Source organism: Camponotus vicinus, unplaced genomic scaffold, assembly GCF_025532165.1.
Source record: "Camponotus vicinus isolate PSW18456_S1 unplaced genomic scaffold, iyCamVici1.0 SCAF_3, whole genome shotgun sequence".
NCBI lineage: Eukaryota > Metazoa > Arthropoda > Insecta > Hymenoptera > Formicidae > Camponotus > Camponotus vicinus.
In genome coordinates this window covers 5,972,507-5,997,368 of record NW_028141967.1, presented here as the reverse complement: position 1 = coordinate 5,997,368, position 24,862 = coordinate 5,972,507, and the positions used below count along the sequence as shown (strand labels likewise).

The 24,862-nt window shown below is 36.5% G+C and overlaps 1 protein-coding gene and 2 long non-coding RNA genes across 4 annotated transcripts; 1 reads left to right on the top strand and 2 right to left on the bottom strand.

Annotated features, from left to right (window-relative positions):
• Positions 1 to 4,229: 4,229 nt before the first annotated feature.
• On the top strand, positions 4,230 to 4,800 carry LOC145967827 (uncharacterized). Its single transcript, XR_014437568.1, has 2 exons — positions 4,230 to 4,415; positions 4,565 to 4,800. It is a non-coding gene; the product is annotated as an uncharacterized LOC145967827 (long non-coding RNA).
• Positions 4,801 to 4,870: 70 nt separating this feature from the next.
• Positions 4,871 to 5,677, bottom strand: LOC145967821 (uncharacterized). Of its 2 annotated transcripts, none has more exons than XR_014437563.1 (2): positions 5,454 to 5,677; positions 4,871 to 5,106 (listed from the first exon to the last, which is right to left on the bottom strand). It is a non-coding gene; the product is annotated as an uncharacterized LOC145967821 (long non-coding RNA). The 2 variants fall into 2 exon arrangements; XR_014437562.1 differs by lacking the exon at positions 5,454 to 5,677 and adding an exon at positions 5,256 to 5,441.
• A 3,328-nt stretch (positions 5,678 to 9,005) lies between these two features.
• Positions 9,006 to 9,878, bottom strand: LOC145968333 (uncharacterized). Its single transcript, XM_083093708.1, has one exon. It carries the CDS (start codon positions 9,876 to 9,878, stop codon positions 9,006 to 9,008), a length of 873 nt encoding a protein of 290 aa, XP_082949834.1.
• Between the last annotated feature and the right edge of the window lie 14,984 nt (positions 9,879 to 24,862).

The window sequence follows — 24,862 nt, the reverse complement described above, 5'->3', positions numbered from 1 at the left end:
TGCACCAACGCTTGGTGACACGAACGGACTTGAGCACGGTCTTACATACAGGTCTGGAAACTCCGGTGGTGGGGGAGGTCTCACTTAGTGTGTCCGTTTTTCGGAAGTTCACGGCTTGCCTGCTAGGTTCGCTGCGATCTAGAAGTCATTTTAGACATATGTTAGAGAGAGAACGACTACTGCCGTCTATCTCTGTCTCTCTCGCTCGTATTGCGACTTCTAGTCGAAAAACGGACACACTAAGTGAGACCTCCCCCACCACTAAAAAAGGCCTGAGTTTCCAGACCTGTATGTAAGGTGGACTTGAGGCATTTCCCCTTCCTTTTTTGCTTCCAACCAATCGCACACACAGGCCGGTATTCATAGTCCGATCTTATATTTAAGATTGTCTTAAGTCTGATCCGAGGGTGACTTAAGACCTCATTCAATCAATCAAATGGCTGCGTAGCATTTCAAGCTCGAACTTAAGACGATCTCAAATATAAGATCGGACTATGAATACCGGCCACAGACTTCCAGACGGAGCATTTTCCCGAGGGGAAGGTACGGGCAGCGGTAAGGGGGGAACCAATGCACCTCGGCTCACTTCAGCTCCCCTCGGATACATTCGGTCATTAGACGAAAGCACGGTCTTACCACAGTATATACAGTAGCGCAACTCCCTGTCGGCACCTTTGAAGTTTGTGTAGCATAAAATGAAATGCGCATGCGCGAAGTCAGCGAGTATACTAGTACTGCCATCTGTACTTTCCTCTCATTCTCTCCTTTGGTTTTCGTTCTCTTTCTAACACATTATAATATGTAATATAAATTAAATTCAATAAAACTTGAATATATGTACATAAAGAAATTGTAAAAAATATAATACAAAATATATAATGCAAATATATATAAAAAATAGTATATATGACATGATGTGAATATTAATTAACCATTTTATATGTCATATATAACTGATAGCAGAAAAGATATATACTCATAATACTCATATATAATTTATAATATATTTACATATTAATACTTATATATATAATTTTTAATATATTTATATATTAATTGTACATACGTATATTTTATATATATATTCAAAAACTTAAAATTAAAAAAAAAACATTTAGATTGAGACTACAATCACTTAAATTTTATTATATAAAATATATATATTTATGAGCAAAATGAATAAAAAAACAAGAAATATATATTTGTTAATAATATATATTTATTTATAAACAGTTGTATTTCGTTAAAAATATTTATTTCACAAACAGACATAATCTTGAAACTAAACCTTTTCTCTCTCAAATCATCTGACCATACCTCAGCTACTCGGTCCACCTCAGCATGAATCAGAAAGAGAGAATGAGAGAGTAGAAGAAGAGAAACAAGAAAGTGTTTTACATTCAATTAAAATACAAATGTGTGAAATACGTTATAACATATATGTCATATAAACGTTTGATGTTTACATCATATAAACATCAAACGTTTATATGACATATATGTTATAACGTATTTCACATTTGTATTTTAATTGAATGTAAAACACTTTCTTGTTTCTATTCTTCTACTCTCTCATTTTCTCTTTCTGATTCATGCTGAGGTGGATCGAGTAGCTGAGGTATGGTCAGATGATTGATTTGAGAGAGAAAAAGTTTAATTTCAAGATTATTTCTGTTTGTGAAATAAATATTTTTAACGAAATACAACTGTTTATAAATAAATATATATTATTAACAAATATATATTTCTTGTTTTTTTATTCATTTTGCTCATAAATATATATATTTTATATAATAAAATTTAAACGATTGTAGTCTTAATCTAAATGTTTTTTTTTTAATTTTAAGTTTTTGAATATATATATAAAATATACGTATGTACAATTAATATATAAATATATTAAAAATTATATATATAAGTATTAATATGTAAATATATTATAAATTATATGTGAGTATTATGAGTATATATCTTTTCTGCTATCAGTTATATATGACATATAAAATGGTTAATTAATATTCACATCATGTCATATGTACTATTTTTTATATATATTTGCATTATATATTTTGTATTATATTTTTCACAATTTCTTTATGTACATATATTCAAGTTTTATTGAATTTAATTTATATTACATATTATAATGTGTTAGAAAGAGAACGAAAACCAAAGGAGAGAATGAAAGGAAAGTACAGATGGCAGTACTAGTATACTCGCTGACTTCGCGCATGCGCATTCCATTTTATGCTACACAAAATCGGGAGAGTTGCGCTACTGTATATACTGTGGTCTTACATACAGGTCTGGAAACTCCGGTGGTGGGGGAGGTCTCACTTAGGCCGGTATTCATAGTCCGATCTTATATTTAAGATGGTCTTAAGTCTGGTCCGAGGTTGACTTAAGACCTCATTCAACCAATCAAATGGCTGCGTAGCATTTCAAGCTCGAACTTAAGACGATCTCAAATATAAGATCGGACTATGAATACCGGCCTTAGTGTGTCCGTTTTTCGGGAGTTCACGGCTTGCCTGCTAGGTTCGCTGCGATCTAGAAGTCGCATTTTAGACGTATGTTAGAGAGAGAACGACTACTGCCGTCTATCTCTGTCTCTCTCGCTCGTATTGCGACTTCTAGTCGAAAAACGGACACACTAAGTGAGACCTCCCCCAACACTAAAAAAGGCCTGAGTTTCCAGACCTGTATGTAAAGCCTACGGCACACGGTACAATTTTTCGTACTGGATTTGATAAGATTTAGTAAAATATTAGAAATGCTGCATTCTGATTGGTGCATTTTTAGTATTTTACTAAATCTTATCAAATCCAGTACGAAAAATCGTACCGTGTGCCGTCGGCTTAAGACCGTGGACGAAAGAGAGACAAAGACGCTCTGCGCATCAACTCTACCGAATATATCCGAAAAGAACCGAAATAAACCGAAATATACTGACTTCTCCCCACTTTCACCCACAGTTCCCCCTTTGCTTCTCGACCAACCCCCTTGCCTAAGGGCCTCCGCACAAGGTGTTCCGTATCGCATTACGTTACGTTAAGTATAGATCGTAAATTTAACTCCGTACGTAAAATTAAACTTCAGTGAACGCACAGAAGAAATCGTAACGTAAAGACATGAAGTAATTAGATGTAATTAAAATCATATATAAATTAGAATGTGAATATTGAAAAATCTACAGAGGTGTAAATATATATGGTTATTTGAAAATTAGAGGTTATATATTATATTTTAATGATATCTATGTGGATTATTAAAACAAAATTAAATAAATACACAAATAAGATTATTAATTTATCACATTAAATACTTATATGTCCCTTGTTTTATATAAAATGTCTTACATTTAGCTTATATATGATAATATTTCCGAACTGTTCTGATCTGATATACTTACTATTTCTACGTTACGATTTTCTCTGTGCGTTGACTGAAGTTTAAGTTTATGTATGGAGTTAAGTTTACGAACAATACTTAACGTAACGTAGAGCGTTACGGAACACCTTGTGCGGAGGCCCTAACGTAAAGACATGTCTTTACGTTACGATTTCTTCTGTGCGTTAACTGAAGTTTAATTTTACGTACGGAGTTAAATTTACGATCTATACTTAACGTAACGTAATGCGATACGGAACACCTTGTGCGGAGGCTCTTAGATAGCAGTTCATGCTCCGTCTGGATTCGTATTAAGTTAGCCGGAAATTTTTCAGCCAACCAAAAATCTCCTTATGGAATCGTTTGTATTTCGTATGAAGATGTTTGAAGTGTGATTAAAAACGTTTGTGAGTAATTAGAATAATTATAAAAAATTAATCATTTTTACAGTATGTAGTTAGCCAACATAACTAAATATTAAAAATTCTCCTTATGAATCGTTTGTATTTCGTATGAAGAGTTTTGAAGTATAATTAAAAAGGTTTGTGAGTCATTCGTTTAATTTTAATTAAATTTTTTTATATTGTGAAGTTAACCGGAAGCTATATAAAATGGACGCCGTCCTGTGATTGGTCGATTTGCTTATGGTAAATACTAAAATTTTCTCATGTGTACTGACTTTAAGTGTAAGCAAAACGAGCAAATTTATCTCTTTTGTAACTTTTAATCCATGACTAATTTATTATTAATTCCGCATAATCGCATAATATATCATGGATCGTGGATAAGCGTAGATAATTGAAATATGTTTTTCTACCAATAAATAAGTAAATCTTTTATAATTGTTTTATAATGTAGTCATCATTCAGAAAATGATCACAATTTGTGATTATGTATTTAATTGTTATTTTATATTCGCTTTCAAATAATAAACTATATAATAATAAAATTTATATAAAAAGATGGTAATATATGTAATCCAATTAATTATAATTGACAAAATAATTTCTTGTGAAAAAATAAAAGTAAAAAATATAGAAGAATTTTTTTTATAGCTTGTATAAAAAATCAGTTTTATGCTAAGTATATTATAATTTTCTGGACTGTAGTAATATTTAATATATAATTTTTGCTATATAAATATATATTTCTGATATAAAATCTATTTCTACAGATAGTAAGATCGGCTGAGTTATGTCACAGAATATCGGAAGGCTTACATCAAAATGCGAGAGAGAGGAGATGGCATATATCAATATGAATCCATTGCTGATGTTGTAAGAGCAAAAATAGATATCTCTGTAGATTTTATTATTTTTGCATCCGAAAACTTGAAAGTTGCCCATGCCTTATCGGAAATAAGTCTTCTTTTGTATTTTCAAATATATATAAGCGCACATTTTTAGCATATTCTTTTATGTTATCATTTTTTTTGTTAATTATTATAATAATTAACAAAAAAAATGATAACATAAAAGAATATGCTAAAAATGTGCGCTTATATATATTTGAAAATACAAAAGAAGACTTATTTCCGATAAGGCATGGGCAACTTTCAAGTTTTCGGATGCAAAAATAATAAAATCTACAGAGATATCTATTTTTGCTCTTACAACATCAGCAATGGATTCATATTGATATATGCCATCTCCTCTCTCTCGCATTTTGATGTAAGCCTTCCGATATTCTGTGACATAACTCAGCCGATCTTACTATCTGTAGAAATAGATTTTATATCAGAAATATATATTTATATAGCAAAAATTATATATTAAATATTACTACAGTCCAGAAAATTATAATATACTTAGCATAAAACTGATTTTTTATACAAGCTATAAAAAAAATTCTTCTATATTTTTTACTTTTATTTTTTCACAAGAAATTATTTTGTCAATTATAATTAATTGGATTACATATATTACCATCTTTTTATATAAATTTTATTATTATATAGTTTATTATTTGAAAGCGAATATAAAATAACAATTAAATACATAATCACAAATTGTGATCATTTTCTGAATGATGACTACATTATAAAACAATTATAAAAGATTTACTTATTTATTGGTAGAAAAACATATTTCAATTATCTACGCTTATCCACGATCCATGATATATTATGCGATTATGCGGAATTAATAATAAATTAGTCATGGATTAAAAGTTACAAAAGAGATAAATTTGCTCGTTTTGCTTACACTTAAAGTCAGTACACATGAGAAAATTTTAGTATTTACCATAAGCAAATCGACCAATCACAGGACGGCGTCCATTTTATATAGCTTCCGGCTAACTTCACAATATAAAAAAATTTAATTAAAATTAAACGAATGACTCACAAACCTTTTTAATTATACTTCAAAACTCTTCATACGAAATACAAACGATTCATAAGGAGAATTTTTAATATTTAGTTATGTTGGCTAACTACATACTGTAAAAATGATTAATTTTTTATAATTATTCTAATTACTCACAAACGTTTTTAATCACACTTCAAACATCTTCATACGAAATACAAACGATTCCATAAGGAGATTTTTGGTTGGCTGAAAAATTTCCGGCTAACTTAATACGAATTCCGTCTGGAAGTCTGTGATCGCCATAGATATAGGAATATAGAGATGGAGCATCAGCTTAATACTTGGACAAGAGGGGAAAGCCACTGCGGGAGGGACGACGAGGAAAACATATGCTACGTTTTTATTGGACGTTATTCTGCGCATGCGTCGTAGTGTACGTCAGTATATGTACAAAATCCGCGAAGAGGTTAATAGTATAAAAAGCGAAGAGGTTAATAGTATAGATTGTCTAAGTGAAATAAATTATTCATATGATTTTATACACAAGTATAATTTATTATAGAAAAATATGTATTAACAAATTTTCCTATCATATTCATATCAATTATATAATAATTATATTATATATTTATCGCACGTTTACATACCTTGAAATAATACCATTTTATTAAATACTTGACGCTTATTGTTACTTTTATTTGTGGAATTTAATGCTATATAATGTAATCTTACTTTTAAATATTTTTGTATAATAGCTCGTATTAAGTGAACAATATGATTTTCTAACGGTGATTGATCGTTTGTATGTTCCTTTAATTGCTCAAATAAATTAATATTTAAAAATGATTCTAGTACATTATTGGTAAGATAAGTCTCATAAAACTTCTTTTCTAACATATTTTTGTTGGCATGAAGAGCGTGTCTTATAATTGTTTCACATTTTCTACAGATTTTAATAATATCTTCTGATGGTGTAATTAGGGCTCCACGATTTTTTATATATATAAGACTATTCATTTTGCATTCCTTATCTAATAAAACATTAACGCATTCTGCGCAATGTTTGGCTTAATTGCTTTACCACATACCCTGCTATATATTCAATAATATTTAAAGAAAATTCAGAAATGTTTCTAACATAAAAATGTCTCGTCCAATAAAAACGTGGCATATGTTTTCCTCGTCGTCCCTCCCGCAGTGGCTTCCCTCCCTTGTCCAAGTATTAAGCTGACGCTCCATCTCTATATTCCTATATCTATGGTGATCGCACACCCTGGCAAAAATGAGACGTTTGTTTGGCGTTTACATGAACGTTTGTGGAAGTTCGTCGAGAGTTTAAAAACGATTAGTAAAGAGTTTGTAGAACAAAAATTGCAACACTGCAGCGTTTAAAAGACGTTTGTACGTTATAGCGTAAACGTAAACGTTTGAAAAGTCTGAGTAAACTCTGTACACGAAGATGTATCAACGTTTACTGAACGTACTCTGAAAAATGTTACCTCAGCATTGCAAAACTTTCATGTAACATTATATAAAGAGTTTGTAGAACAAAAATTGCAACACTGCAGCGTTTGATAAGCATTCAAAACCCAACAGCGTTATGTAAGTGCTCTTACAAAGTTTGAAAAGCATATAAACTCTCAGAAAACCCTCACTCAACGGTTGTTAACGCTTTATAAAGTTTCTTATTTTCGCCAGGGCATTACAATCGGCCATCCATCAATTCATATTTTATATATTACGCATGCGCGCACATTTGCCCCAACTGCACCACCTTCGAAGGTGAGGCAAATGGAGCATGCTCCTAATTGCTCCATAGAGTATGTTCTATCGCGACGCGAACACCTAATCGCCATATTAGTTCCAGTGACGCGAACGTATTGTAGCGCATTGGAGTGAGTAGCAGTATGTTGGGGCATGCGACGCGAACAAACCTTCCGATTCTTCTTCTTCTTCTTCTTCTTTGATTTATTTGGCCACGCCCCTACTAGGGTGTAATCCGGCCATCAACTGGTAATCTGCCCGGTAAGCAAAATGCGCGCAATTTGCCAGCAGATTGGCGACAGATTTCCACAAAAGTTGCTAGCAGATTGGCATCCGTTATGTCCGCAATAGGCTCACGATTTGCTAGCAAAACCTGCTCACAGAATCTGACAGCAGATTATTAGCAAAAACCGAGCAGGATCTGCTAACATCACTTGATGTCAAATTGTCGGCAGAAACCGAGCAGGATCTGCGCGCGCGTAATCTGACGGCAGATTGGCAGCAGATCCCGAGCAGAATCTGCAGCTTCTGGTCATTCATATAAATAAGTAATATAAATACAATAAAATTAATTACTACAGATGTTAAATAAGACTATTATCAGCGAGTTATCGGTTAATTTTCTTCTAATACAACATATAATATGTAATATGTTATATCGTAGTTATATCTCACATAGTAAAGGACTCAATTTAATTAAATTAATAATAAAGTAAATGGTGAAAATAATTAAATTTAACTTACAAAACTTGAGATATAATTTATTTAGAATTAAATTCTTCCTTTATGCTTCAAATAGGCAGTAAATGAATAATTTTCCATTTATCCTATTGATTCCAATCAGTTTAATATTCTGAATCTTATCTGCTTGTATCACATATCAGAAATTAAAGTGATAGAAATAGTTACTATATTTTTGATCTTTTATTAATAATAGCGACTTTATATATATTTCTGACAGAAATTTGATTGCAAGAAAATACATCACATAGCGGTAAGCGAAGGAACTATCGAATCAAATGCAGATTGTTGCCAATTTGCCATCAGATCACGCATGTAAACCCTGTTCCACTTCTGCTGTCAATCTGCAGTCAAATTGCGCGCACGCAGATTCTGCTTGATTTTTGCCGACAATCTGATATCAAGTCATGTTAGCAGATTCTGCTTGGTTTCTGCCACCAATCTGCGTCAGATTCTGTGAGCAGACTCTGTTCGATTTTTGACATCAATTTGTCAACTTAATTGGTAATAACAGCTTCAGTACCAAATTTGTAGCCGTTTTGCTAACATTAGTTGATAGCAGACACTTGGCATGATATGCTTTCTACAGACTTTGCTATCTGGGTGTATCTTCTTTGAGTGTAAGTGAAAGCTGCTTTGTTTAATAGTGGTTTGGCAGTTAGCTAGTTGTCTTGGGGTGATGTTGAAATGGTCTGTTCTAAGGTGTAGGTGGTAAACTGAAATATATTTGCCAGTTTAGTGATGGTTGAGGTTGATAGGGGTGCAAGGGGCGTGAAATTAGAAATGGATAAAGCCGAGTGGTTATATATGTATGTCGATTCTTTTTAAGAAGGAGTGAATGGATTTAATGACTCCGAGGGTAGGCTTCCTCAAAATGTCTTGAATTTGATGTGGTAATTGAATTTTCAGTTGAATAAGTTGTTTAGTCAGTACTTCTCTAGGTGCTCGAAATGCAGGACAATGCCAGAAGATATGCTCCACGTCTTGAAGAGGGTGACCGCAATGGCATGAGGGATCATGAATTATGTTGCATCTATATAGACTTGCGTTTAGTGAGTAGTGATTGCTTCTAATTCTGGCGCAGGTGACAATGGCCTCTCGGTCTATTTCAAAGGAGTGGAACCATGGTTTGGATTGTAGTCCATCATAGTGCAGAAAGTATTTTTTGCCTTTGTGGTGTGCTTGTGACTTTAAAAATTTGGTCGAGTTTTCCAGATAATTTTTTTTTGTTATGGTGTAGAAATCAGAATGAGGAACCGTGTCGGTTATGGAAGTACCTCGCGAGATGGCGTTTTTCGCTAAGCAATCTGCTGTCTCATTTCCTAGAATGCCACAGTGAAAAGGTATCCATACAATGGTGACTATATGGTTGAGTCTGTAGATTTCTAGTAGCTTCTGTCGAATGATGTAGATAATATAATTGCAAGAATGGCCAAAGTTATGTGAAGCAAGAGTATCGATGACACTCTTTGAGTCAGTAAAGATCACCGCTTTAGGAACTGAGTTGTCTAAAATATGGTTTAAGGTATAAAGGATAGCTAGGGCTTCGGCAGAGTAAGTAGAAAAGTAAGAAGAGGCCTTGAACATGAACTGGATGTTAGTTGTAGGAGAGTAAATAGAAAAGCCCACAGAAGATCCTATGTCTAACTTAGAAGCGTCAGTGTAAAAGACCATTCTGTCTTGTATGAGGTGATGGAATATATTTAGGAAGATATAGGTTGGAAACATGGAATTTTTTATTTCGTCGGATTGATTTGAAGTGGTGAGGATTAATTCAGGGGTGTGAACGAGTGCTTCAAATTCTACTGAATAAGGAGAAGGGTAGTCGAAATCTGCAATGTATTTTTTGTATTTCCACATTTCTCTAAACATGGTAAACAATAGAAAGGACTCACTAGGGTCTTTTTTCTTTTTTTTTCTGCTGGTGTACCAGTATAATTCTGAAAGCTTATTCAAAGCGGTATGGGAGTATAAAGAGAAGATTTTCAAAATATACCTCGCTGTTAGAAGTTTGAATCTTTCTATCAAAGGGCCTTCTGCGGCTTCAGCAAGTATTACGTTAGTCGGGGTAGTTCTTCTAAGGCCCAAGCATAATCTAAGAGATTTGAATTGTATACTGTTTAATTTTGACATTGTGGAATTGTTATTGTATGGGAAGAAGGCGCATCCGTATTCCATGGAGCCTCTTATTAACCCTTTGTAGATGCATAGGAGGGTCCGAGGCTCGCCTTCCCACCAAGTTCCTCTTAGCGAGGAAATGGCATTGATTAAATTAGAACAACGTTTGTGGATTAATATGATACGTGTTCTTTCCCGGAGAGTTTGTGGTCAATAATGATCCCTAAAAAGCGACATGAGGAAGTAGAGTGGATCAACGTATTGTTAATTGTGATAGAGTAAGCGGTCGGATTAATATGTTTCCTTGTGAAGAGAACGAGTGATGACTTAGTAGGAGAGACAGTGAGACCTCTGGAAGAGAGAAATCTGTATGCCTTATTGGCTCTAGAGTTCTAGATTAGATAGAGCCTTGCCAGTGTTAATTGAGCTAGAAAAGATGGCTATGTCATCCGCGAATTGGACAATCTCGCACTCTTCACTAATGTGTTTTTTCAATTTAGCTACATAGATGTTGAATAAAGTGGGGCTGAGAATTGATCCTTGCGGAATCCCTTTGCGGGTGTGATATTCTTTGGAGAGTTCTCCGTTGATAGAAAATTGAATGGTCCTTAAATGAATTAAATTATAAATAAATTTGCAGAACTTAATGGGAAGGCCCATCTCTTTGAGGTCCTCGAAGAGGATGTTGGGGATAACATCGTCGAAGGCGCTAGTCAAATCTAGAAAGAGGCATGCGGTGACACCTCCTCTTAAAAGACTGACGTGAATTTCAAAAGTGAGAATAGAAAGATTGTCCAAGCAAGAACGAGATCTTCTGAAGCCGTATTGAGAGTTAGGAAGTTTTGAATACCTTTCAAGCCACCAGTCCAATCTCATTAGTATGAGTCTTTCCATGGTTTTTAATACACAGGATGTCAAGGAAATAGGACGGTATTTGTCGGGAGTAGATTTTGGGATTAAAAATACAAGTGAGCGTTTCCATGAATCTGGGAGGCTTCCTGAAGAGAAAATTTCATTAAGTATGCCGAGAAGTGCCAAGAGGTAGACCTTAGGAATATGAGAGATCATGGAGTAGGTGATTTGATCTGGGCCTGGAGAGGTCTTTTTTTTTTCATCACGTTAAGGACGAAGTGTAACTCCTCTAGTGAGAACGGAGAATCAAAAACGGTAGTCAAAGGGCGAGTGTTGTCAGGGCAGTTAAAATCTGGAGGTGGTGCCACGCAGGACGAAGGACATAGAGAAGCAATGGTGTTTTGCATGTCTTGAAATACATCGTGGTTGGAAAAGGAAGTAGAAAAGGAAATGGTTGATGTGAGATATCTATTCTTGTATCTCTTGATAAGTTTCCAAAGGGTATTCAATTGGGTAAAAGAAGAGATTTTTTCGCAAAAGGATCTCCAACTTTTACGTTTCTCGTTGCGAAGGATTTTTTTTGTGGAGGCTTCTTGCCTTTTGAGATTAAAAAAATTTTCTTGAGAGGGCCTCTTTTTAAAGAGGCGAAAAGCTTGTTTTCTGAGTTCGACTGCCTCGGTGCATGTATCGTTCCACCAAGATGAAGGCGGAGAGGAATGTGTCTGTGAAGAGGGGGGGTTGTGGTTCTTGCGGGGAGAGTTTCGATATTGGTTCCTGTGTTTTTGAGGGATAAGAGAAAGAACAGTGTTCTTAATGGAATTGATGAGGTTTTCATACTTCTCTAAATAAGGGACGTCTGGAGCCTGTAATAGGGACAGTAGGTCCGGTGCTTGGATGATCAAGAGAGACTGAAATGACTTCCAGTTTAACTCAGAAGTATTGAGCTTGTGGGAATAGAAGGAGATAGTTTTTACTGGAAGGTTGATGCGAGTGATAGAGAGAATGTGATCGCTGCCCAAGGAGTCTTCGTACGATTCCCAGGATATGAAGGGGACTAAGGGGGATGAGACAAAAGTAAGGTCTATGACCGACGGGAGATTGTGAGGGTGACAGAGGCGGGTAGGAGTACCGTCGTTGATAGGAAAGAGATGATGGTCTTGCGTGGCTTCAAGGAGAAGCTTACCTGAGCGGTCGGAGTGATGGCTGCCCCACGTGGTATGGTGGGCATTAAAATCACTAGTGATGATTATGTGAGCATATGAGAGAGGGTCAAAGGAAGAAAAGAAATTCTCCCAAAGGGAAGAATCTGAGGGACCAGGGTGTCTGTAAATTGATGCAATGAGAAGGGGTTTGGGGGGGCTGGTATTTCAATACAAATTGTTTCTAGAATATCTAGAAAAGAAGGAATAGTGTTAACTTTATGGAATGGAATATTTCGCCTGACGGCTAGAAGAACTCCACCTGAGTGGCTGGAGGGGCCATCTTGTCTGAGAATGTGATAATTTTTGAAGAGTAATTTTCGATCTGTGGTTAATCAGGTTTCGGAGAAGGCAAAGATGTCGAATTGATCTAAGAGGTCGACTAAAAGTTCCCTCTTGTTGATGACTCCGCGACAGTTCCATTGTAAAATTGTAAGGTCATTAAGCGGAAGAGAGGTTGTCATCTTGTAGCAATGATGAAGAGGTGTCTTGCGACTTTAAAAAACCTTCAATGAATGAGATTGCCATAGCTAATGATTCTGCGGAAAAATTAGGAGTCTTGATGAGAGAAGCAAATTTCTGTATGAGTTTGTTGATATCTGTGTTAGAAGAGGTATTGGTGGAGTTAGCGTTATTTAAGAAAATTTGAGAGAGGCTATTGTTAGCCGAACTCGTTGTATTGTTGTGGTTATTGTTACTTAGAGACTTGTGGAGTGGAATAGAAAAAGAGACAGAAAAAGAGGATAGAGAAGGTTTGGAGGTGGAGCGCGAGGATGATGACTGAGAGGTAAGATTGTTGTAAATAATTTTTTGATGCTTGGGGGATAGTGTAGGAAGAGATTTGGATTTAAATAAAAGAGGGGCAAAGGATTTATCCGGTTGAGTTCTGGAGATAGATTTTGCATACGATCGCGAAGAAAAGCGTGACGCAAACGAACTGTCTATTGTTTTAGTGTGAGGAAAGGGGTATGTGTCTCGAGGAGGGAGGGGTGGAAATTCCTCTGAGGAAGAGGAGAAAGGAGGCAAACCTTCCGATTCACTCCGAAGTGAACTTCTGGATTTAGGGACCGTTTACATTTAGATTATCTTACTCCTAGTAAGAACGGAATGAAAGTAAAATGTGAGAATTGCCAACCTAGTAAATTATAAATATTTAAAAAATATGAATTTATAAAGTGAACGTTATTAATTTTATTCAGGATAATAATGTACATTATTTGTTAGATTTTTTTTTTTAAGTTTAGCTAAAAATATCACAGACTTATAGTGTACACATCAACTAAAATAATGGATATAAAAGAGATAGTGGTTATTAATGCATCATATATGAAAATTATAAAACACATAAATTTACTCAAAATTTATATGAATCATAAACTTTGGCAAAGTATCACATATAATATAATATAATACAAATAACAAAATACATATAATATGATTACATGAGATGAGACGTTAAACTTTTAAGGATTATGAGACAATGTACCAAAATTAAAATAATTTGTTTTTATTTGACATATCAACACATTAATTAATAAAACAACTATTAAATAAATTCATTCAAAACTTATACTTCACCTTCAATATAAGTTTTGTAGAAAAAATATTAGATGAATGAAATGATTAACTTAATTTATACTTATTTTATAGACAAAACTTACGTTTTAAACTTTTATATTTTATTTGAATTTGTTTTGCATCCCGCATTATTTCGTTTTTATTTATATCATTTTCCAAGGACTTAAAAATATCAGTTGTTCTGAATCTTTTACTGTCCATTAGGTCAGCAATTTGTTTTTCTTTTAATAATTTTAGAAAAGCCATAATTTCATGGTGTAACCACACATCTCGTCGTCAATCCATTTATATTTATAAAATAATTTAAATATCACTTTTTTTGAGTTTTCCTTCGGGAGAAGGTTAATACGAGTGTTTATATTATATGTTGGTAACACTCGCTACGTTTCGATCCAAAGCGTTTACACTACACTTATTCCAATCCTAGTTCGCGCTACTCTGCTGAGAAAAGAGGATTGAAGTAGATCGAAATTAATCCGTTTACACCCTAGAAATTTCACTTCTCTTCAGACTGAATCGAGATTGGACGGTTGGGTGTAAACTAGGTCTATGGATAAAGTCCTTAACTAGGGACACTAGACATATGACATTTTCGAATGGTCGGGTTTAATCGCACTAGGGTAATTTATTAGACGTCATTGACCAAATTCGTATGATGTTAATCGACAACTAAGGCCGTGTTCCGAAATTACTGCCAGTACTGCAAATTCTATAGTGCACGTTACGTATATTATGGTCCATATTCTGAATCCTCTTTTATCGATAAAAGTGCCTCTAAAAGTGGCTTATAACCAATCAGAAGGCTTATAAGCCACTTTTAGAGGCACTTTTATCGATAAAAGAGGATTCAGAATATGGACCTATATATTTTCAGTGCTGGCAGTAAACTGGCAGCAATTTCGGAACACGGCCTAAAGCCCCTTGCACAATGCTAGGCAACAGGCAATAAGAACAGAAATAGTATTTATTCTCTGCTCCTATTGGCGAATATTTTCTGTTTCGCGTATTTATTGGTGAATAGTTTCTATTCCTTATTTCTATTGCCTGTTGCCTAGCATTGGGCAAGGGCCTTAACCACAGACATCTGTACTATATACTAGACCGCTAACTTGCGTCAAATACATGTCCACGAAATTTATGTACTAAATTCTCACGCATGCGTAACGTTGGTGGACAGCAGTCACGTTTGTGATTGGTTGATGTTATGTACAATGTACATAAGTATGTAATTTGTGCATAAACTTACCGTTGAATAAAAGTTATTTTTAAATAATATATAATCTTCTTCGTTTTTAATTAAAAAATTATTACAGCCTTTAAAGATAAAATATATCAAAATATATTTAAACGAGATGTTAGCGCTTACGTCTGTCGTAGTCATGGACGTAAAGTAAGACAGAGAAAAACGTACATGCAACTTACGTATACGTTTTTCTCTGTCTTACTTTACGTCCACGACTACGACAGATGTAAGCGCTTACATTTCATTCTCTGCCATCAGCTTTAGGATAACGTCCGCCATTAATAGGGAACTGTAGCGCGCGCAATTTGAAAGACTTATATCATTCTATTCTATCATGTCCCTGGTGAAAATTAAACGCTTCTCGAAGTGTCAAAGAAGCGTAAACGAACAGAATAAACGCTTCTTAGAAGCTTCATTGACTTCCCATTAACTCTTCGCGATTTTAAATCTTCATACATATTTCTCGAATGCTCCATAAAGTGTGTACGAAGCATTCCGTTACGCTTCCCTTACGCTTTAATATTTCATGTTTTCCTTTACGTTTCCCAAACGCTCCATAAAATGAAACGTGAACGAAGCACTCCGATACGCTTCCCACATACTTCAATGATTGACATTTAGAAACTCTTCATTTACACTTCCTAAACGCTCCATAAAATGTTAACGAAGCACTCCAATACGCTTCCCGCACACTTCAATGATTGACATTTTAGGAACTCTTCATTTACACTTCCTAAACGCTCCATAAAATGTAAACGAAGTACTCCAATAAGCTTGCCGTACATTCAATGATTGACATTTTAGAAACTCTTCATTTACACTTCCTAAACGCTCTATAAAATGTGAACGAAGCACTCCAATACGCTTCATATACACTTCAATGATTGATTGACTTAGAAACTCTTCATCCACATTTCTTCAACGCTTAAACACTGCACAAAACATGTATAAAATACTTTCCTTACACTTTAACAATTTAAAGAAATACTTTTAAGGACGTCAAAGTTTCGCGCGAGCACTCAAGGATCTGTTAGTTCGTTCGTTTACCGTTACGCGACGTGCGATGCACTATCTTTCTCGTATTTAAGTTTAGTTAAGAAAATTATATAAAGTTTACAAAGAGTAATAAATAAGATTAAAGATATACTTCAATTTAATTTCTGATCTCGATGCAGGAGCTTCAGATATTAAATTGATTTTATAAGTCGGACAAGTAAATGTCTGGCGAATAAACGAAAATAATCCGTTTATTACCTATTTAAAATGTAAAGTGCAATATTAACGGTACAGTATAAATATAGTAGAGTATAAACATTTCATTCGTATTCGCCAATAAGTTTGATGACATTTCATTTACGTTCTTTAAAAATTATAGTAGATATTTCCCTAGCGAAAATAAATATCGGAGCGTAAGTCGAATGTAAGGAAAGACTAACAGAAGTGTAAACGAAGCTTCTAGGAGGCGTAAATTGAAACAACGAAACGTAAATGAAGCGTTAACACTTCGTTTACGTTTCGTTGTTTCAATTTACGCCTCCTATAAGCTTTGTTTACACTTCTGTTACTCTTTCCTTACATTCGACTTACGCTCCGTTATTTATTTTCGCCAGGGTTCATTCATGTTTATCGGAGAGTTCGATAACGTTTCGTTTACGTTTCTTAAGGAGTTTGATGACGCTCCGTTTACATTTGAAGGATATTTCGTTCACGCTTGTCGGAGAGTTTGATGACGCTTCGTTAACGCTTTTCTAACACTTAATAGCCGCTTTCTTTACGTTCCGATGTTTCAATTTACGCCTTTTAATAGCTTCGTTTACGCTTCCGTCACTTTTCCGTTACATTAGATTTACTCTCCAATTCATGCTTTGTTAACGCTCGGTTTACATTTTATTTTCGCCAGGGGTACATTCTATTAAATAGAGATTTATATTTTAATTATGTTAATAAATAATAAAAAATTCTGTAATATATTCTAAGCAGCAAATTTTAACGTTAATGTAATATAAATATTTATTTAACGTTTATTAAATATTAAATATTTTATTAATTAAATATTAATTAAATATTAATAAAATAAATATTTAATAAGCATTAAATAAATATTCATATTACAGTAACATTAAAATAAACGTTCTTTTAATGAATAAAAAGGGACATTATCCAATTATTTTACCATTTTAAAAATATCTTTGAAAATAAGTTTGAAACATTTTTTTATACATTTGTTTGCTACTTGGAATTATTTATATTATGTTTTTAATTTATATTATTGTAATTTATTTGTATCTATTTGTAATTTATGATTTGTTTTTTAATTTAAAATTATCTTTCCAAACTATTTTTATATATAAGTTTAAAGTTTTACATTAAGATTAGTTCCCATCCCTGGCGAAAATAAAATGTAAACCGAGCGTTAACAAAGCATGTAACGGAAAAGTGACGGAAGCGTAAACGAAGCTATTAAAAAGCGTAAATTGAAACATCGGAACGTAAAGAAAGCGGCTATTAAGTGTTAGAAAAGCGTTAACGAAGCGTCATCAAACTCTCCGACAAGCGTGAACGAAATATCTTTCAAATGTAAACGGAGCGTCATCAAACTCCTTAAGGAACGAAAACGAAACGTTATCGAACTCTCCGACAAACATGAATGACCCTGGCGAAAATAAATATCAGAGCGTAAGTCGAATGTAAGGAAAGAGTAACAGAAGTGTAAACGAAGCTTCTAGGGCCGGTATTCATAGTCCGATCTTATATTTGAGATCGTCTTAAGTTCGAGCTTGAAATGCTACGCAGCCATTTGATTGGTTGAATGAGGTCTTAAGTCAACTTCGGACCAGACTTAAGACAATCTTAAATATAAGATCGGACTATGAATACCGGCCTAGGAGGCGTAAATTGAAACAACGAAACATAAATGAAGCGTTAACACTTCGTTTACGTTTCGTTGTTTCAATTTACGCCTCCTAGAAGCTTCGTTTACACTTCTGTTACTCTTTCCTTACATTCGACTTACGCTCCGATAATTATTTTCGCCAGGGGAAATATTTAATATAATTTTTAAAGAACGTAAATGAAATGTCATCAAACTTATTGGCGAATACGAATGAAATGTTTATACTCTACTATATTTATACTGTACCGTTAATATTGCACTTTACATTTTAAATAGGTAATAAACGGATTATTTTCGTTTATTCGCCACACATTTACTTGTCCGACTTATAAAAATCAATTTAATATCTGAAGCTCCTGCATCGAGATCAGAAATTAAATTGAAGTATATCTTTAATCTTATTTGTTACTCTTTGTAAACTCTTTATATAATTCTCATAACTAAACTTAAATACGAGAAAGATAGCGCGCGTAGCGGTAAACGAACGAACTAACAGATCCTTGCGTGCTCGCGCGAAACTTTGACGTCCTTAAAAATATTTCTTTAAATTGTTAAAGTGTATGGAAAGTATTTCATACATGTTTTGTGCAGTGTTTAAGCGTTGAAGAAATGTGGATGAAGAGTCTCTAAGTCAATCATTGAAGTGTATATGAAGCGTATTGGAGTCCTTCGTTCACATTTTATGGAGCGTTTAGGAAGTGTAAATGAAGAGTTTCTAAAATGTCAATCATTGAATGTACGAGAAGCGTATTGGAGTGCTTCGTTTACATTTTATGGAGCGTTTAGGAAGTGTAAATAAAGAGTTCCTAAAATGTCAATCATTGAAGTGTGCGGGAAGCGTATTGGAGTGCTTCGTTCACATTTTATGGAGCGTTTAGGAAGTGTAAATGAAGAGTTTCTAAATGTCAATCATTGAAGTGTGTGGGAAGCGTATCGGAGTGCTTCGTTCACATTTTATGGAACGTTTGGGGAACGTAAAGGAAAACATGAAATATTAAAGCGTAAGGGAAGCGTAACGGAATGCTTCGTATACATCCATACAGCACAGAAACTTGCATCAACATTGCTGCAATGTTACAATATTGCACATAGCAGTGTAATGCTTCAGAAATATTGCAGAGACATTATTTTGTAATATTATTTTGGCAATGTTGCTGCAATATTGCCAAAGTAATATTACAAAATAATGTCTCTGCAATATTTCTGCAGCATTACACTGCTATATGCAATGTTGTAACATTGCAGCAATGTTGATGCAAGCTTCTGTGCTGTATGGGTTAGGGAACAGAAGAAATCGTAACGTAAAGACATGTCTCGAAAGACATGTGCGTTGACTGAAGTTTAATTTTACGTACGGAGTTAAATTTACGATCTATACTTAAAGTAACGTAATGCGATACGGAACACCTTGTGCGGAGGCCCTTATATCTCAGTTTTAAGTTATAAATTTACAATAAAAGAATACGTTTTATTAATAAATATCACTTAATAATCGTTATATGAAATGAAATAGATATAAAAATTAATTCTTTGTTATATTTGAATTATTTTTAATACATACCTATACATTATTTACCGTGACATGTCTCGAATAGCTTTGTCTTCTTCCTTCTTCTTTTCTGTCTTTCTTCTCTTTCTCACTCACTGCTTCCCTATAAATGGCGCGACCAATCAGAAATCATCAATCGCGGTGTCCTAACTCTTACTTGAGGAACTCTAAATGCAGGTGTTTTGAACTTCAACAAAACATGTATTATGTGCGGAAGCCGATACACGGCATCCCTATGAGAGAAGCCATTGAGAATCCGCCTTAACTCTCCCTCTTCTGCTCCTCCCTGCCCTGACAGAGCATGCGCGGATCACCTGCTGCGCAGCGGGAGCTGCGTCTCTCGTCATAGTGTCTCTCATCCAGCAAGATACTTGCTGGGATGCCGTGTATCGGCTTCCGCACATAATACGTGTTTTGTTGAAGTTCGAAACACCTGCATTATGTGCCTTCGGCATCCCTATGAGAGACGTGTTTGGTATCTGCTGGTGACCAACTCAACGCTATGTGATGCTGAAAGGGTTAGAAAAAGGAGTAGATAAATCTATACATTGCGATCTAATTCTTGTTTATTGCAATCTCTCCTAGACCCTAAAGGTATTTAAAAGGAAAAAAATAAATGCTCTTCTTTTCTTCCTTTTTTATATTGGTGAAAAGTTAAATATTGGACTAGAACTGCTTTGGTTCGTGCTCGATATCTCTTTGCAATAATGTTTTCTGAAGGTCTCAACGCATCTCCAGTTTCCTCTGTCTAATATGTCCTAGACTGGCAGGTCGTCCAGCCAGCCACGGGAAGCTACTGCCGCTCGAACACTTCCCGGAGAAGAATCTATTCCTACTTCCTTTAAAACAGAACGGACCCATCCAGCAATTGATGTCCTAGACGCTGCTTTGACTGGACCTGCTACCGTGATAAAAAGTTCATCCAATCCTGTATTTGCTCGTCTCTCCTCTGATTTCTTAAGAAGAGCTCTGACCCAAGTGATTGGACAAAGCCAAATGTTGGGGTGTCTTGATAGCTTCCATCCTGACTGTCTGAAATGCCCTCGATCGGTCTTTGAGCCGAAAGCCGGCCATAGAATTATCGTATCTCCGAGATTCGTTAAGAAGTTCTTCGATATCTTTAATAAAGTGAGATCATGGATGCGACGTCCTGAAACCGACAGAAGTAAAGCTGCCGTTCTTCTCGAAACCTCAAAAAAGGATAGGTTCCGCGTTCCTGTGCTCAACCAATCCAGTAGCCGTTGAACGTCCCAGATCTCTGCTCTCGTCTCCTTGGGTTTCTCTAGGGAAATTGCTCTTAAGACTTGGCGTACTAGAAAGTCTGATGATAGGGGTAAAGTCGACTTCCCAGAGCAGAAAGTGGTAACTGCTGACTTATGGACTAAGATGGTACTGTAAGCAAATTTCTTTGTGATGAAAAGATTTGCTAAAAATCTGCCCAAGTCCCTACCTTATGGATTTCCAGGGTCAATACCGTTGTCGCACCAGTCAATCCATCTCTGGATGGGAGCTCTATATGTCCCCAGCGTAGATAGGCGCCAGCTCTTGGTAACTAGCATCTTCTCTTCAGAAGACCAATCCTGGACTAGGTGTTTCCACATCCAATCCTCCACACTTGGAGACTCAGACGATCCACCTCTGGGGGAGGCTGTTGCGTTGTGACATCTATCAGGACCTCCTCTAGTTTTTCGATGATCATCGGAGGTTCCTTGCTCCTCCTCTTCAAGTCTGACATCCAGAATGTCCTCTCCCACCTGGGTGCCACGATCAATACCTGTCCTTTGCATTTGTTTAAGTGGGCTAGGACTCTGGGTATCAGGCTGGGTGGTGGGAACAGCCATCCCAGTTTGCATTCCCATGGACGACTGAATGCGTCTATAAAGTAAGCGCACCAATCTCTCGAGTCTCTGGATACATAGCGCTCGACTACTGCTGATTCTGCTGATGCGAAAAGGTCGATGTCTGGCACGCCCCACCTTTTGAAGATCTGGTTTATTGCTTCTGGGAGGAGATGCCACTCCGGCAGAGTCTTCTTCCTGGAAAGACGATCTGCAATCCCGTTGTATCTCCCCGGGAGGTAGGCCGCTGATAGCTCTATTTGGAGACTGTCTACTAGTCTCAATAATTGGAACGTGAGATTGAGAAAATCTAGAGACTTCGTGCCCCCTTCCTTTTGGATATAGGCCACTAGTATACGATTGTCTGTCTGCAAGAGGATGTGGGCTTTCCGGAGGAACTGCGCCTCTTGTTTTATCGACGCATAAACCGCGTACATTTCCTTGCGATTCGAGTGCCACTTTTTCTGCTCTGTTGACCAGTTTCCTGAGAGAAAAGTGCCATTCAATTGGGCTCCCCATCCTGTATCTGCCGCGTCTGTGGTTAGAAAATGCGTGATCTCTCTCTTGTGGAGGTCGGAGGTGGAGGTTGTGGCTCTGCACCACCACTGCAGCTCTGTCTACTGCTCTGGGAATCGACCGACTCTCCTTCAATCTCCTCTGTCTGAAGGTCGTGCAGAATCTTTGAAGATGGCGGCAGTGAAGCCGACCTCTGTGGACGACGAAATTGGCGAAGTTGAGGAGACCCAAGAGGCGTTGAACCTGTTTTAATGTAGTCCTGCTTCTGGAGCGAATGTCCGTGACGAGCTTCGTGATTTTTTGTACTTTTTTCTCCGGGAGTATGATCCGGTTCCTGCCAGTATTCCAGATCACTCCCAAAAATTCTATTTCCTGGCTTGGAGTCATAAAACATTTGGTGTGGTTGACGTGCCAGCCCAGAGATTCCAACAGGCTTACTGCTTCCTTCGTCTGGGAGTCCAACCTGTTTCTGTTTCGAGAGGCCAGGAGGAAGTCGTCCAGATAAACGACTACCCTCATACCTCGCGAGCGAAGGATCTCTGCGATCCAGTTCGTTATAACCGCAAAGGTATGAGGGGCAGATGAGAGGCCAAAGGGCAAGCTCGTCATCTGGAGAAGCTCTCTGTCGTATACGAGACGGAAGAGCTGCTGATGATTCTCGGCAATCGGTACGTGGAAGTATGCCTGTGCTATGTCGATCCTGGTCATATAATCGTTGACCTGCAAAAATTCTGGAATTTTGTAATGTGAGATCAACTGAAATTTCCTTATTCTAACATGGGCATTGAGACCTCTCAGGTCGAAAATGGGCCGCACACCCCCGTTGCTCTTCTTTACTAAGAACATCCTTGATACAAAACTTGGACCCTCTCTTTCTGGACGTTTCAGTATGCCCTGCTGTTTTAGGAGAGCTATTTGTTCTGACATCTCCGGTGATAGTCTTGTGATAAATCGAGAGTGCCTCCAATTGCTGATCATGCGAGGCTTTGAGATTAATGAGATTCTGGTCCCTGTAATGAATCTTAGAACATGTGGAGGCGCTCCGAATTCCTTCCATCTTTCTTGAAAGGTTAGCAGCTGACCTCCTGAAAAGTCTCGAACTGCTACATAGTCATTTACCTGTCTTCTTCCGGGAGAAATCCTTGGACCTACCTCTGGACTCTTTTTTAACTCCACTCCTGACCTTGAAGGGATTCCGTTGCGTGGTGAAAACCTCCCTCGAGTTCTGGGATGCTCTGCTCGTACGAAAGGAATGATTGGATCTCGGTTGTATGGTGTCTTTCCTGGTCGAAAGCTTCTTGCTCGATAAGTATGAAGGAAAGTTCAGCCATATCTGTGAACCTCCCAATGATTGAATTAACGCTTGAAGACTTTCTTTCTCGAAAAGGTACTCCGCGCTTGGAGGAATCTTCCGCAGTGCTGATTGAGTGGTCTTAATTGGAAGCTCTCCCAAAAGTCGTTCTCTTCTTCCTTCAATAGCTTCGGCTCTCTTTTCACAAATAGTCTGCAGAATCTGATCTGACGTCTTAGATATCTGAAAGCCTGGCCCGAAAACTGAGGACAATCTGTCAAATAATGCCTCAGGGGATAAGTTTGTTGGATTTGCAAAAGCCCAGTCTACGATACCCTGGAGACCATTCTGTAATAATTCTTTCTGTTCCAGGACTGCATTGCAAAGGCCTCCTAAAACTCGGTCTACTGGTAATAATAGATCTTTTTTCCTATCCAAGTGACATAATTCTTCATTCACCCTGAGATCTGTAAATCCTGGAGATGCTAGAAAAGATCTAAGAGCTTTTGAGTATCTAACCTCCTTCCAGTCTACAAATCCAAATCGCTGTAACCCGTTGAGTATCTTCAGTCGATTTTTATTCGCTGGACGGAGACGTCTTTTCTCGACAACGTCGGTCTTGAAAGACCCCAAGTCCAACTTTCTTGTATCGAAACTTGTTCCCGGCCTTTCCAAAAGGGTTTGATTGATTCCCCCTGGTGTACTTACCGGTGTAGCAGCCGGTGTCTGCAGTAACAAAGATGTTAAGAGGTTAACTTGGTTCTGCAAAGATTCCAAAGATGGATTGGCCGAGTAAGTGAGGTCTTTTTGATGAAGGGCCTGAGTTCTCCCTGTCAGAATCTTCATCGTAATCTACCAGATTAAAATATCCTCTTTTTCGACCTTGACGTCTGATCTGCTTGCCTGAACTCTTTTCACTGCTTTGCCTCTCGTATGAATCACTGTCGCTTATCTCCTTGTCACGCTGGCTTGAGCGAGTCGGTGATTCTTCCGAACCCGACATTCTCTTTTGTAAAAAAAAAATCGTGCACCACTTTACAATCTTTGGGGATCCAAAATTGTAATTAATTGTGAATAATTTGTTAGAGAACAAAAATTACGTGTTAGTATGGCAGAAAAACTCAACGCTATGACGAGAGACGCAGCTCCCGCTGCGCAGCAGGTGACCCGCGCATGCTCTGTCAAGACAGGGAGGAGCAGGAGAGGGAGAGTTAAGGCGGATTCTCAATGGCTTCTCTCATAGGGATGCCGTGTATCGGCCGAAGGCACATAATGGAACTTTTGAATGTCGCCATCTAACGATCTAACTAATAACTAATTTTCATGTACGGGCCTGAGCAGAATGGCTGCCTTATAATTTTAAGGCCGGTATTCATAGTCCGTTCTTATATTTAAGATCGTCTTAAGAACCCATTCAACCAATCAAATAGCTGCAATGCGATCATTGATTGGTTGAAGCGATCTTAAATATAAGAACGGACTATGAATACCGGCCTAAGACTATGTTTTATGCCTTAAGTTTTTGTCTTAGGTAACGCACAATACTGTGTGTTATGTCTCGAGTTTTATGTATACGCGAAC

Coding starts and splice junctions, on each gene's coding strand:
- LOC145968333 (XM_083093708.1), bottom strand. CDS start 9,878: ATGGTCTTTTACACTGACGCTTCTAAGTTAGACATAGGATCTTCTGTG.